This window comes from Vanellus vanellus, assembly GCF_965231255.1.
Source record: "Vanellus vanellus genome assembly, chromosome: 4".
Classification (NCBI taxonomy): Eukaryota; Metazoa; Chordata; class Aves; order Charadriiformes; family Charadriidae; genus Vanellus; species Vanellus vanellus.
The window spans coordinates 914,313-927,928 of NC_138909.1; the positions used below are offsets into that span (position 1 = coordinate 914,313).

The following is a 13,616-nucleotide window of genomic DNA, read 5'->3' on the forward strand; positions in this document are numbered from 1 at the left end:
TTTACTGTGAAGTACCCAGTTATGGGGCGAGTAAACCTCGGTGAAGGCTGCCTTGTTGCCCATCAAGGTAGAAATCCTCTGCTCCCTGTGCCAGGTGGTGTTTGTGCAGAAAAAAACCCAGCACCAGAGTAAAAGGGAAACCATGGCCAGCTATGAGGTTTGGGCAGGTTTCTGGTGGCACAGCCAAGCAGTCAGCAAGCTGAATGTTGGAGGAAGCTTGTGGGTTTTTTTTCCCATTATGGAAGATGAAGGTGGGGAAAATGCAGCTGCTTAGAAAAGGTGTTTGCCTTAAGGAGGGCGAATGTAGGGCAGGTGAGAGCTGAATTGCAGGTGTGTGTCCCAAGGGATGCAGAAATGAGCTGTGATTGTTCTGTATTTTCTTTGCATTAGGCTGAGGGGTTTGCTGCATCCAAAAGCCTATGTAGCTTCCTATAGGCTGTAGGTGCTCAGGTCTTCATTTTTGATGTTACAAGAAATGCAGTTAGAAATGAACAAAACTGGCTTACGAATGCCTGTTTTGTAACGAATGCTGTGATATCTCATCATTTTAGACAAATGCATTGATTTTTGCTGTCTGTCGTTGGATGGGGGAGGAAGCTATTAGTTTTCAAGTATAGGAGGAGTAAAAGTTTAGTTTCAATTAGATGATTTAAAATGTTGATTTTGTTCTTTAGTTGATGTGAAAGTAAAATCCCCGAAACTCTTAATTTAAGTTGCGATGTGAGAGGGTTTTTTTTCCCTGGAATAAAATAAACTAGTTTTAGTCCCCAATAAGATGATCAAGTCCTTTCTGTGTTAATTTGCAATTGTTGCTATAAACTTTACTGTAACTTGGTTCAGCAGTATTTTGTGGTTTCTGCATATCAGAGGTATTATTGGGAACTGCTGAGTGGGCTGCACCAGGCTGGGAGATGGGTGCAGAGGCAGAGCCCGAAGGGTCTGTGGTTCCCCAGCAGAAAGCACGAAGTGCAGCAGGAGCATCCAACCAGGGGAGGTTTAGCTTCTGAAGGTAATTTCATTACTTAGTGCTCTTCTCTTGGACTGCACCGTCACTGGCATCTGGCTAAGCTTCTGTTGTTCACCAAGAGATTCCGTTCCAAAAATGTAAGACTGTAGTCCTCTCCTTCTCGGTAGGAGTCGGTATCGCGTTTCCCTTTTCCATTGTAAACACAATTTCGGTATTCGAGGCCTTGGCGTTTGCCGTGGGCTTTTTCCGCACACGTGCACCCCTCAGGTGACGGGGCTGGGTCGGTTTTTAGGCAGGTTAATGCGGATCTGGTGTTCGTTGGGAGGAAATGCACAGCCAAACCGCTGCCACCTGACCTGTGCTCGTGGCCCCGCCCCCTGCCCTCCGGCCCCGCCCCCCGCTGGCCACGTCGGCGCCACGTGGCGGCGCAGGCGCGTCGGCCGCTTCCGTGGCGGGGGCGGCGGCGGCTCCGGGAGCGGCGGCGGGGCCGGGGGCGCGGGGCGAGCTCGGCTGGCCGCGCCTAGCCCAGCCCAGCCGCCATGAACTTCTTACGGGGTGTTATGGGCGGCCCCAGCGCCGGGCCGCAGCCCTCCGGCGCCGAGACGGTGAGCGGGGCCTAGCGGCGGGGGAGGCCGCGGGCCGGGGCGGCGGGGGGGTGCGCTGCCGGGGCGTCCCCAGGTACCGGTCGCTGCCCCCGGCGCGGGCGGTGACAGCTCGTCCCGCGGTCGGGCCGGGTGGCGGTGCAGCGGCAGGGAGCGTCCTTCCCCTGGGTTGCGGGCCGGGGCAGGGCCGGGCGGCGCGGTGCGGTTCCTGCGCCTTCCCCCGGCTGTGGTGGTGGTGGGGGCTGTGGAATCGGGTCTGTGCCGGTAGTCCGAGGGCGCAGCGCCTTGTTCTGCTCGGAGGAAGGCAGCTGGGGTGCGGGGGTTAGAGGTCCCCGTGCCGTTCCCGGGGACAGGCTGTGCCGTGCAGGGTCACGGAGCCGTGGCGTGCTGTGGGTTGTCACGCTGTCCTGTGCGTTTCCAGATTCAGAAGCTGTGCGACCGAGTCGCTTCTTCGACTTTATTGGATGACCGGAGAGATGCCGTACGTGCTCTTAAATCGTTATCCAAGGTAAGTACGGAGCTTCTTGAAGCGTGTGTGTTTTAATAGATTCATGATGCGTTGCTTAAAAACCTTTGTTTGGAGTTTGGGATAGACCGTTAACTATACAATTTTCCTCCCAACAGAAGTACCGGTTGGAGGTGGGCATACAGGCTATGGAACACCTCATCCACGTTCTTCAGACAGACGGGTAAGCATGTTGCTGGCTCCTGGCAGCCACCTCGGGCTGATAACCTCCTCCCTTCCCCGCTGCCACGATGGACAGATGTGGACTTGGTACTGGTACCGGGGGAGCTAGGAGGGGAGCTGGGCTCCAAACAACTCTTCTGGCATGGGGGCTTTTCTTGATGACGAACTGAAGCAGTAAAAAGAACAGAATTCCAGCAACTTGGATGAGAGACAGAAAGACCAGTTCCAGAGTAAAGACAGTACCAAAGTGCGTCTTAAGACTTCTTGGTGGTCAGTTTCCACTACTGTGGAAAGCTGAATCTAAAATGGCAATGTTACTTAAGTACAATATTTGAAAGAACTGAAATCAACCTGTTATTGGGCAAAAGGTGAACTAGAGAGAATTAAGAGGAGATGAATGAAGTCAGCAAATGTGTGTTTTCTCAGGTGTGTGTCATGAAATGAATTGGTAGAAGGATTCTGTGATGGGGAGCGATGTGGGCATTTCTAGTGAAAGGTTCAAGTAGATGGGGGAGCTGGACTGCACGGCTGCTGTTAAGACAGGTGACACTACTCTAAACACTGAATGTAAACGAGAAGATCGTATCTATGCGATTCAGCATTTACAATACCTCTGCTACCCATCTCTTTCTGCAGTTGATGGCATTGCTGCTGTACTTGACAGTACCCACATGTTGTAACTTGGCAGCTTTTTGCAGTGCTCTGATTTTAGCTCCAAATCCTGCACAGCCATGGTGCTTAGGTAGGGCGGTGTACTGTGACAGGTGCTCAGTCTGCATTTGAACATGAAGTTGGTAAATATTAGTATAAAAATAAAAGTTGTAGGGGCATATGTGGAGTACTTACAGGTGTGTACATGGGAAGGAGTGCATCTTTAATGTCAAGGCAAAGGAGAAGTAGCAAAGCAGCAGTTCAGTGTCTAGAAGGAGGCATCTTGCTCCACTTCTGTATATAGGACAAGAGACCCTTGAGTGCTCAACCAAAGGCTGCTGGTGGCCTTCCTTGCCCGGCTGGTGTCTACATGAGTCCGTGTTATTTCTGTTGTGTTGGCTGGGTAGTTAGAAATGAATGTCTGGCCTGCGTGCGACTGGAATGCTGCAAACAGTAAAAGGGAAGGTTATAGGAGTAAGTGTCACTGCCATGAAGGGGAAGCCCTTTGAAAAATGAGGTCAAGGAGCCTGCCTTCATCCACTTAGCTGCTCTGGAGGCCAGACTTGAACTTTGCGAACGTAGGCGGGGCTCTACTGATCTCCTTTACTTGGAGATGCTAACCTGAACCCTTCAGAGCAAGAACTTCAGAGCTTTTCCATGCTTTTTGCGCTTCACTATGAATGCTGGGGCTCTGTGCAGATGCCTTGTGTGACCCAGGCTGCAGTTCAAAAAACAAGAAAGACTTATTTCTGTGGTTTTTTTTTGATTTTCAGCTGAAAAAATGCCATTTTCAACAAAAGGTTGATAGGCAGATTCCCTATTGCATGATTTATAGAGGACCAGCATGTCAGCTGGCCTACCTGTTGGGTGCTGGGCTTCATTTGAGAGGTGTAGTTGAATCCCCTGTATCTGACAAGGTCAGGTTCGTGTTGCCAGTGGTGTGACAGCACCATTTGGTATCAGTGGCTGTGGAGGTGAGGCTTGTGGGGCTCTTCTAGATGCAGGAATACAAATGAAAGCCAGCTCTTCTGCATTCCCAGCTGATATGAGTTGTGGGCTCAGCTGTCTCCGCTGCCTGGTGTAATTGGCATATTGAACAGGGAGCATGGTGGTCTGAGAGAGGACAGTGCTGTTGCGCTCTCATCGCTGTTTCAGTGTGTGCCTGTAGGTGTGATCTTTGGACCTTTCCTGTGTCCACCTGAGGTGCCCTGAAGCTTTTTGCAGAAGTGGAAAATGCTCATTTCCTCCTCCTGTGCTCTTTTTTTTTTTTTCCTTTTGTGTTGCAGCTGCTTAAGATTATTTTTACAAACCAGCAATTCAACTTCAGAGAAAACAGAAGTCAATGGTTGTCTTCTGACATGTCACTGTATTTATGTGAGCGACTCGCGTGTGCTTGTCCTGTACGCTGCCTGTGTTGCTGTGAAGTTTTAAGATTATAAAAGGTCTAATTTGATTAGAAAAATGAAAGGACCAGGAAAACAGTATGCTGGAGACATTATACACCTGTCTGTTTAGGACGTACACCTCTAGTTGCTATGGTTTGTGTGCATCAGAAAGGGAACATAATCCATGAGGAGCCCCTTTTGGTTCCCAGTCGAGTAGAAGCAGGACTTGGTTGGGCTGTAGCAGGTGAGACTCTTCTGCTCCGCAGCCTCTTGTGCGGTGCTGGGCTGTTTGGGTGGGAAGAATGTTGGGGAGGAGTGAGCAGTAGGTGTGGGTCTGAATTCACAGGGCTTGTGTGGAATGGATAGCTGTGGACGGAGTACTGTAATGTGAGAACAGTGACAAGTGGAAACATGTGTTCCTACTATGTATTTACCGGAAATTAATGGAATAGTTCAAGATGCACAACTGTTTGATCTTCAGCAGCATCTGTCTTGCTGAAATATGTAATAGCAATATGAAAAATTGCAGCAACTTTGCTGGTAAGAGATGGTTATTTCCTAATGCAAATCAGCTCATTGTGAAATCGGCATCTAATCGAAAAGTCATTTGGTTTTAAGACCTCAGCCAAGCACGATAGTACAGCTCTTATCTTTTCCGAGAATCACGCTAACTATTATTCATGTAGCCCTTGAGTAGAAGAGTAGGTGTCTATCATCTTTGGTGTGTCTCTTGATTTTGGTGAATAAATTGTTCCTTCCCTCGGAATCTGATGCTACGAGCACGTGCTACGGTATCATCTCTGTAGTAGTTCTTCCCTTTCTTCCATCCATTTGCAGCCTCATTGCTCCACAAATAACTCGCTTCCCTTGCGGTGAATCAGTTTTCTTTAGCTCTTTGCATTATAAGGCATGCTGATATTTTGTTAATTCTGAAGTTAGCGCAAGGTGAGACGCATTGAGAGTTTCATCTCCGAACTTCAGGAGGGGGAAGGCCTAGTGTGCATGGTTGTGCTGAAATGCTGAGCGTTTCTTGTGTCCTCCTCTCATTTCTGTCCTCAAATCTTGCACTGCTGCTTTGAACTATTTACAGTCTTTATTCTGGAACAGAAATGCACCACTTCAGTCTCTGAGATGAACACGTTTGTTATGTGGTTTACTTGTAGATTGCCTTAAGCTCTAAGTCCTGCCTGAGTACTTAAAACTCACTTCTTTCACTAGTTTTTCAGCTAAGTGCACCAGCCATCCTGGAGCCCAGTAACACTCCTGAGTCAGCCTGTAAATGCTCCAGACTCTTATACACACCAGTGTTGTTATGCGATATGTTTATTTTGTAATATGAAGTAGGAACTGTGATCTACTAGAGGACTTATTCCTGAGTTGCTGTCCAGATGTTGCTACATCCCACCAGGGATTATTTTGAAAAATAACTTGGCGTTGACTATAGAACAGGGCAGTACCACTTAGCTGTTGGTGTGGGAGAAGGCACCAGAGCGAGGAGTCAACTTGATCTTTAAATGCTTTGGTTCGGCTTACATAACAAGGTTTTTAAATTTCGGTGTGACAGTTCTCATAGTTGGAAACCTAATATGAACCGAAGAGAAAGAATTCTTTCTTTTCTTAAGGCAGAGACCTCAGTTATTTATGTGCTATTAGTTCCAAGTTTTCAAGTTGTAATACGCTTCTCATGAAAACTTCTGTAAGAGGTAATATAAATGTCATTGCCCCAAAATGCCCTCTATTCTAGGCAGGCTGTGATTGATGACATGACAGGAACACTCTGCTTTCGTATGCTTTTTGTAACAGCATGGATGATGCTTGTCTCTGGTCTGACAGTGAAATGCCATAATCTTAGAAGAATGGGTAAAAGCATCTGTGAGGCAGCCTGCCTGGGCAGGACAGGGCACGGGTGCCTTCACTGCCGTATGATTCTTCTCTGCTCTTGTTTGTGAACTCAGCGCTGCACTGACATCTTAGTCGAGTGCCACATAAAAGCACGACTAGCAGAGGGACGATGCCTGAGGTGGTTTACGCTGCATTGTTGCATTGCATAAAGGCTGTCTCTTTTATGGATGCCTGAGGGACTGGTAGTCTTATTCCTTGACCAATTTTCACTACAGAGCGAAAGCTGTGCGACTTCAGTCTGAACAGAATAATCAATAAAATGTTGTATCTGGTGAACAGCAGATGGTAGGAAGGCAGCGAACAGCAAAGATAGGATGCTGCTGTCCTCATTTTGTGATGTTGTTCTTTCAACAAGAGAAACGAGACCTGCTTTTACCACATCTACATAAAATTTGCTTACTCTTTTGTAGGTGCTGTGATTTCCCTAGCAAGGGAGAGGAAAAGCAAGGCTGAGGCTTGGGTGTGTGCTTTTTTTTTTTTTTTAAGTTTCCAAGAAATAATTTCTATGTGTTTTTCAGATGTGGAATTGTTTCAGTAGCATGAAAAGGAAGCCATAGGTTTTGTAGTGTTGTGATAAAGAACTAAAATGACAATAGAGGGAAAATGTAAGCAGGCTGGAAATGTGAGCATACCTGCTGGATGAGACTGTTTAAATGGACTCAAAGCTTCCTTTACTTGCTTTGACTAACAGTTTGGCAGAGGAGGAGATAATTTTTTCCCGTTTTAGTTTCCATTACAGCCCAGCTTAAAAGTGGGTGGTATGAGTTGAGTGACACTGAGGAAAAATGCTCGTGTCCTGGGAGGACATCAGCAGGACCAGGACTCAATTCAAAACCCAACGTGAAAGAACAAACTGCACTGCCACATGATGACTTCTACCTTTTGGTTTAGTGTAGGAGTCATAGGAAGAGAGATGAGGTGTCGCTTTGTCAGCATGCTAAAGCCCGTGCTGGAGTGGTACAGGAAAAGTAGGTAGGGATTGCTCCATTGTGCCTTGTCAAAGCTAATGGATCACCTTGAGGTGTCTCCAGTTTACTTGGTAGCATCAACTGCTGTAGGTCTGTCATCTTTGATTGGTGGCCTCGCTGGCCTCAATTAAGGCTTGGCTTTGAAGATGGCTGGTTAGACAGGTTGTTTTTCAGGCCTCTGCTCTGAACTGGCTGAGTGGCTTCTTAAAATGCAAACTGATCTTTGGTGTGGAGGAGCAGCACAAATGTTTACATTCCTCCCCAAAACTCTTGCACTGGATCTTTGTTGCAGCGGAGGGTTTATGGATGGTTTAGGTTTTGTAACACAGAAGAAACAGTTTTCTCTTAAAGCAAGGCTTACCAAGAGAGGAGTCCTTGGTGTAAGCAGGTTACCTTATGCTTTGGGGTTGGGTTGCTTGCCCAGCAGCTTCCTGGGGAGTTCAGAAACCCTTAATAACTGGGTGTAGTCCGAGTCGGTGACGTGGGGGCTGTCCTGTTTGGGAGAATCTGCAGCTGTTGCCATTCCCTTCATGTGCAGTACAAGGTTTGGCCCCTGGTTCTCACTGATGGGGTAGCGGGGAGGGCCTTTGCTGGAATGGTGCTGAAGCTTCTCTGCAGCTTCCTTGGGTGCCTTTCTGGGACAGGGTCTGGATCCTTCCCAGAGATTTCTCCTGGTATACTTGAGGAGCAGGTTGGAAGGAGTAACTCTGGAAACGGAAGACATGCTTACACCTGAGGTCACTTTGTCTCACCAGACCTGGATGTGGCCACCTGAGGGGATGGAACTGGGGAGTTTGACTCCATTTAGGAACAGGACAGCTCATGGTTATGTGCTATTACAGAATGTCTGTCAACATCAGTTCTTCTCACTCACTGTAATGCTGCAAAGGGAACTGCCTGTGCAGAAAAACAATGTTGTAAGAGTAGTTGGAAATAAGTTATTAAAGAAAAGTGGTTCTTTTATTTGCAGTTCAGATTCTGAAATAATTGGCTATGCCTTGGACACTCTCTACAATGTAATATCGAATGACCTAGAAGAGGAGGAGCAAGGTAAGCGCTTGGTAGTAATAGTTGTACTAACGGGGGGGGGGTCCTTCCTGGGTGGTTCTGTTCAGATTATAAACTACAACACTCTGCAATTTGCTAATGCTGAGAATTGCTTTGCTATTGTGTAGCTGTTATGACAATGCTAAATCTTGTTGTACGCAGCTTGTGTTAAAGTAATACTCAATGACTTGCTTATTAATTCAAAAAACTATTCTGTGAACAGCAGCCGCGTTGGAATGGGATAATTCATTTTTTCTAGTAAATAAAGAATTGAATCATTCTTTTTACTGGGAGAGGACAGTCCTGTGTTTTCCTGTCAAATGGGACACTGCTATCTGATGATTTGATGAGGATATTGAGATGAAATCTCAGGTACCTGTGATAAGGTGGCTATATTTATGTGTGAAAACCTTTTCCAGCTCTACTGCGGCATTTTAGAAAGAGACTGTGCCTGTCCTTCCCACGATAGTTAGGAGTAGAAGTAGACACTCTACAGGTAGGCTCTGAAACTCCCTGCCCCCCTTGCCTTTATTTTATTTTTGAAAGCCTGTCTCGATAGCCCATCACAACTGGTCTCAAAGGCCAAGGAAAGGGCTGCAGCTATTAAAAAAAAAAAACTGCCATATTTCACAGAAACATCAGTACCCTGAAGAAAATGACAGCAGTAACCCAAATTAGGCTTGGGCAAGAAGAATGTTCTTAAACCTAAATCCCTGGATTGGAGCGGTGAGTGCCTAGCCTGAGTAAGAGCCACATGGTTCTGACAAGTAAAACAGCTGTGGATGATAACCATTTCAGGCTGGTGAAGGGTGAATGGTGTGGAAGGCAGGACAGTCCAAGTGTCCCTGTTTTTAGCATCTAGAGAATGCGGATGGGATGTAGCTGAGGGCTGTGCAAGTGCTAGCCTGGGAGGCGGCGCTGATCAGAGCGATGTCTGTCAGATGCTGAGCCTGTGTGCGCGCTTCTCCCCATCACAGTCACTGGGGAGAATGAAGACCAGGTACTAGTTACAGGCATGCAGGCAACTGCCAGGTAGGTGAGCCTGCCAGACATGTTCCTAGCTCTCACACTGACGCAGGTGGTGTAGCAGAGTGGGATTCTTCTGATGCTTGACCTGTACCATGTTGCAGGTGTTATTTGGAAAACCAATTCTGTTGGCATTTTCACATCAGGTCTTGGCTTGATAGCTATTTAAACTGGTAATTGAAGCCAAATGGCCATAGATGGGCTTTCCAAGGTTTTGAGAGGAAAATATCAACAAAAAATAAACTGTTTTGTAGGATATCCATTCTGCTTTTGGGTGAATGAACATGAAAATCCATCATACCAGCTTGTCCAAAAAAACAAAAGACGTCTTGGGCAAGCATGAATACAGTGTGAGCTGAAGGAGACATTAAAGGATACTGAATATTTGTGGGGTCATAACATCCTGCTTTTGCCATGGACCTCGAGTCTTTCTAGTTCCTGACAGAACTTGTATCTCATTTTTTAGTTTCCATTACATGTAGTGGAGTGGAAAAGCTCCTGTGAATGGGCAAAATAGAAGGTGCTACTGCTGTTTGAGCTCAAGTCTCTTGTCTACAGTATTTACCCCAAGATCTTTCTTCAAAGGCCCCATAAGTGATAAATAACCTAATGGAAAGTAGGTGAGGGTTCTCCAGTATGAATGAGTTTTTGCCAGTATGTTGGCATTAAGGTTGTGCAGTGTGTCCTGTCACGGTGCCTTCTGCAATCAACTGTCTTGTCTTAGGTAACTGCAAGAGGCTTGCAAGCTGAAACTCTTCTGTGACATGTTATTCTTAGCCAAACGACAGCTTGAAACAGTTTACTCGCCCGTCTTTTCCTTGTTCATCCAGTTGCCTGCTCTTGATGCAAGAGGGTTTGGACAAGATCAGTTTCGCAGTGCTGCTGAATCCGTGTTCATGGTTGTGGCCTTGATTATGGACTTGACAAGAATGCTATTAGTAATCTCTTACGAAGAGCAAAGCATTGACAAACTTGAGTTATATATGTGTGATCACCAGTGTTAATAAGAGTTACGGGATTGTTTAGTTTGGCCGCTTCCACAAGAACCACCTGAAGGAGTAATTGCTGCTATGGACAGCTAGGATGGCCGCTTTGAAAGTCTGAGCTGATGCTGCTAGTGGTTGTGCTGTTGGGAAAGCTATTCAACTTGTAAACCTTTCTCTTCTTTCTTTTTCTTTTATCTGCACTGACAGATGATTCTGAAGGTAAAAGAACCTTTACTTATACAAATATGGCACTTTGGTTTAGGTCTAGTTGCTATGCACACCTGTAACACGCGCTGCTGTTTAAAAAGGACACTGTCAAGGCTTGAGTTGGAGCTTAGTGAAAGCTTTTTACATCCTGCTCTACACATTTTCATTGGAGCTGAAGTGTCTTCCCAGTTTTATTTCTCATACGATGTGGGCGTGTTGAATGCCAGCAGATCTCCAGAGATGGTATTAACGACAAATTGTTGTTTTGGATGCCATGAAGGCGTGCGGCTTTAGCATGGGTAGGATTTAAATGGGTGAAAATTTTTGTGAATCAAGCTTATGTTTTCAAGAAGCCCTGAAGTTGGACACAAATGCAACCGCTGCACGTGAGCATCCTTCACAGTGTCTCTTTTAAGCAATGCATGTTAAAATACAGTGTTCATTTCTATTGTAAGTTACCACTAATGCTTCGTATGTTCTTTTTTAAACTGGTTTTATCAAAATGCACTTCACTTGTGTATCTTAATATTAAATTCTTGTTTGCAGTGCTGCTTCTTAGTGAAACACTAAGAGCTAAGCTTGTGAAGGACAAGATGTTAAGTCACAGCTCATAGGAGAACTCAAAGTGAAATGTTTTGACTTAAGCATCTATTTAAAAGGAAAAATGTTTAGATCTATGGGCTTTCCTTGGTTTGCAGTAAGCTGCACCGCGTGTAATCCATGTATGATTCTCAGCGGAGTTGCCTCTTGCTCTACAGTAGCGAGTGAGCAACTGAACTTCGGCGTTGGCTTACTGGGGTGGTTTTGTTTACTCATGTAAACCAGGAGTGACCAAGACTTGATAAGCCCCTCAGCTTCAGAGAGCTCACGATTGGACTTGTGTTCTGCTAGATGCTACATAAATGGGCTAGAGTTATTTTTGCATGTAGTCTGTCCTCCCTTTTTTTCAACTTTTGTTAGTATTTCATAATTTCTGCAGCAGAAAATATAGTGCAGACCGGTGCTGCTTATCTCTCCCTCTTGTAAGCTACCTACCGACAAGCCTGCTCCAGGGGAGAAATGTAGCTATACTGCATTAGAGAAACAATCGGCTACTTTGTGATGTCTGAAAGGCCAAACAAAAACCTCTTTCCTGTACTGGAAAGCCTTCAAAACTAGATCTTAAACTTACACCTGGCAGTGAATCACCTTTGCCAACAGTTTGAATTGGGTTGGTTGAATTAAAATTGTTTTCTGAGCACCAAATTTTTACGGTAGTGTCCTTTGCTTTCTCCATTTTGCCATACCCCTGACAAGGTACAGAGTTTGAAGATAATGTGTGGTCTTTGACCCTTTTTATAGCTGCTCAGTTGTTAATGGTTTGTTATTGACTCCTTGATGATACAGTTGGTCCTGTACGTTAAGCAGGAGGAAAAATCCTTGTTTTGCCTTCGCTGAACCAAATCAGACCATGAGATAAATTCATTAGCTTTACCACGTATGTTCTGTGCTTTATGTTTCAAGCTGTTCCCGTGCCCGTGGTTCCATCAGCTCACATGGGATGGTGTCGCAGTGCTGAGTGTACCTCTGTGTGATTTGTAGGGCAACCCAATTTAGAAGATGAGCAGCTCTTCAAGGAAGCGTTGAGCTCTCCGACTGCCTGAAGCACAGAACAGAGCCTGGGCAGGGGGGCTCGGAGCTTACGGAGAGGGGGCAGCAGAGCACCGAGCTGTTCAGGGCAGTGTGGGGAGAGAAAGCTTTGCAGGAGAAGGGCGCTCAGCGGGAGCTGGGTGTGACTGGACGTGTCCCGCATATTGCTGGCCTAGCAGGTAGTTTGTGTTCGCAGGCTTTCTGTGCTGCAGGGAGAAGCCTTGCGTAAACATAACCAAGCAAAAATAGGATTGGAATTACTGTGAAGCAGCAGGGCTCTCGGGGACTGTAGTGGACTTAAATGAAATGTCTTCTCTTTCTGTCTAAAATTAAAGTGTAATAAAACCAACTCCTGTTGAATTAGAATTGGTCTTCCTCAATTTTTCAACTGAAATTCCTTAGGTATGCCAACCTGTAGTACCTATGTAGGATTGCTTTGTGAAATAGCTTTGTGAATTGTCACACAGCCCAGAAAAACAGCAGCGGTGCAGAGCTGCTGCTTGCATGTTTTCTGTTGTTTTTTCATTGTGCGGGAATGATGCATGAAATAATTGTGTAAGATGAAATTCATGTGCCACCACAATTCTACGCAACTGAAAAACAAATAGCAATGAAGTGCCATTCTGTTCTTGTGAAATTAATTCACGTTCTAAGACTGAGAGGTTTTGATGCTAATCTTTCAAGCACGCTCTCCTCTCCTGACATTTGGGTCTTTCCTGTTGCTAAACCAAAAGAAATGAATGAGGTGTTTGAGCCATTCTGCTTTAGATGGTTTATATTCCCCACCGCCTCGGTTCAAGCCTCTTGGTATGAAATATGCTTTGCGGTTTAGTGAATGGTCCTTAGGAGGAGCTTCTCAACTGGTCAGTTCAGCTGCACATAGTCGTAGCTGAGTTGAGGCTTTCTGTACCTCCTCTGCTGGGAGGGTTCTCTTTTTTTTTTCTGAATTCTCTGCTTGCTGAAGAGTGCTGGGTTTTATCTATTACAGGCAGCTGCGGGGGTGAGAATTGTGAATCTGGTTGGGTATGATAAATGAAAACAGGAATTTTTTTTTTCTTTTAATGCTGAAAGTAGTTTGTTTAGTAGATTCTTGGTTCCCTCCTGTTTTTAAAACAAGGTACCTCTCAATAAAAGTTATATTTGGGGTAATGCAGGTTTTCATTTTTATGCAAAGCTTGTGTTTTGTGTCTGTTTTGAAAATAATTCAATTAACATCATAGCAGTGACTCTAAACCTTTGTCACCCATAGCCCTATTTTAGTAAGAATAAAAACCACAACTACCTGAAGTACTTCCAATCGTGTTGTAATACATAGTTTTTTACTGTTACAGAAGAAAACTTGCCAAAACAAGTTGATGATTTGGGAAGTCAGTTCACGGAGATTTTCATTAAACAGCAAGAAAACGTCACGCTCTTGTTGACTCTTGTGGAGGTGAGTAACAGTATCATACTTGGACTACTGAGACACGTAGTGCTGTACAGGGAAAATACCTTAATGCAAGAAGCTATGGTTTTGTCTTCCTAGTGAAGCCCTTGTCAAATGCCAGGTGTTCTTAGA

The 13,616-nt window shown here is 45.5% G+C and overlaps 1 protein-coding gene across 2 annotated transcripts in view; it reads left to right on the forward strand.

Moving 5' to 3' along the window:
* The first annotated feature begins 1,437 nt into the window (after nt 1-1,437).
* USO1 (USO1 vesicle transport factor) overlaps nt 1,438-13,616 on the forward strand; it is a 34,565-nt gene continuing 22,386 nt past the window's right edge. For both annotated transcript variants that reach the window (XM_082482277.1, XM_082482278.1), the window contains exons 1-5: nt 1,438-1,572; nt 1,991-2,077; nt 2,194-2,258; nt 8,134-8,213; nt 13,390-13,490. In XM_082482277.1, the coding sequence (XP_082338403.1) occupies nt 1,507-1,572; nt 1,991-2,077; nt 2,194-2,258; nt 8,134-8,213; nt 13,390-13,490 (399 nt within the window). In that variant the 5' untranslated portion in view covers nt 1,438-1,506. The remainder of the gene's footprint in view (nt 1,573-1,990; nt 2,078-2,193; nt 2,259-8,133; nt 8,214-13,389; nt 13,491-13,616) is intronic.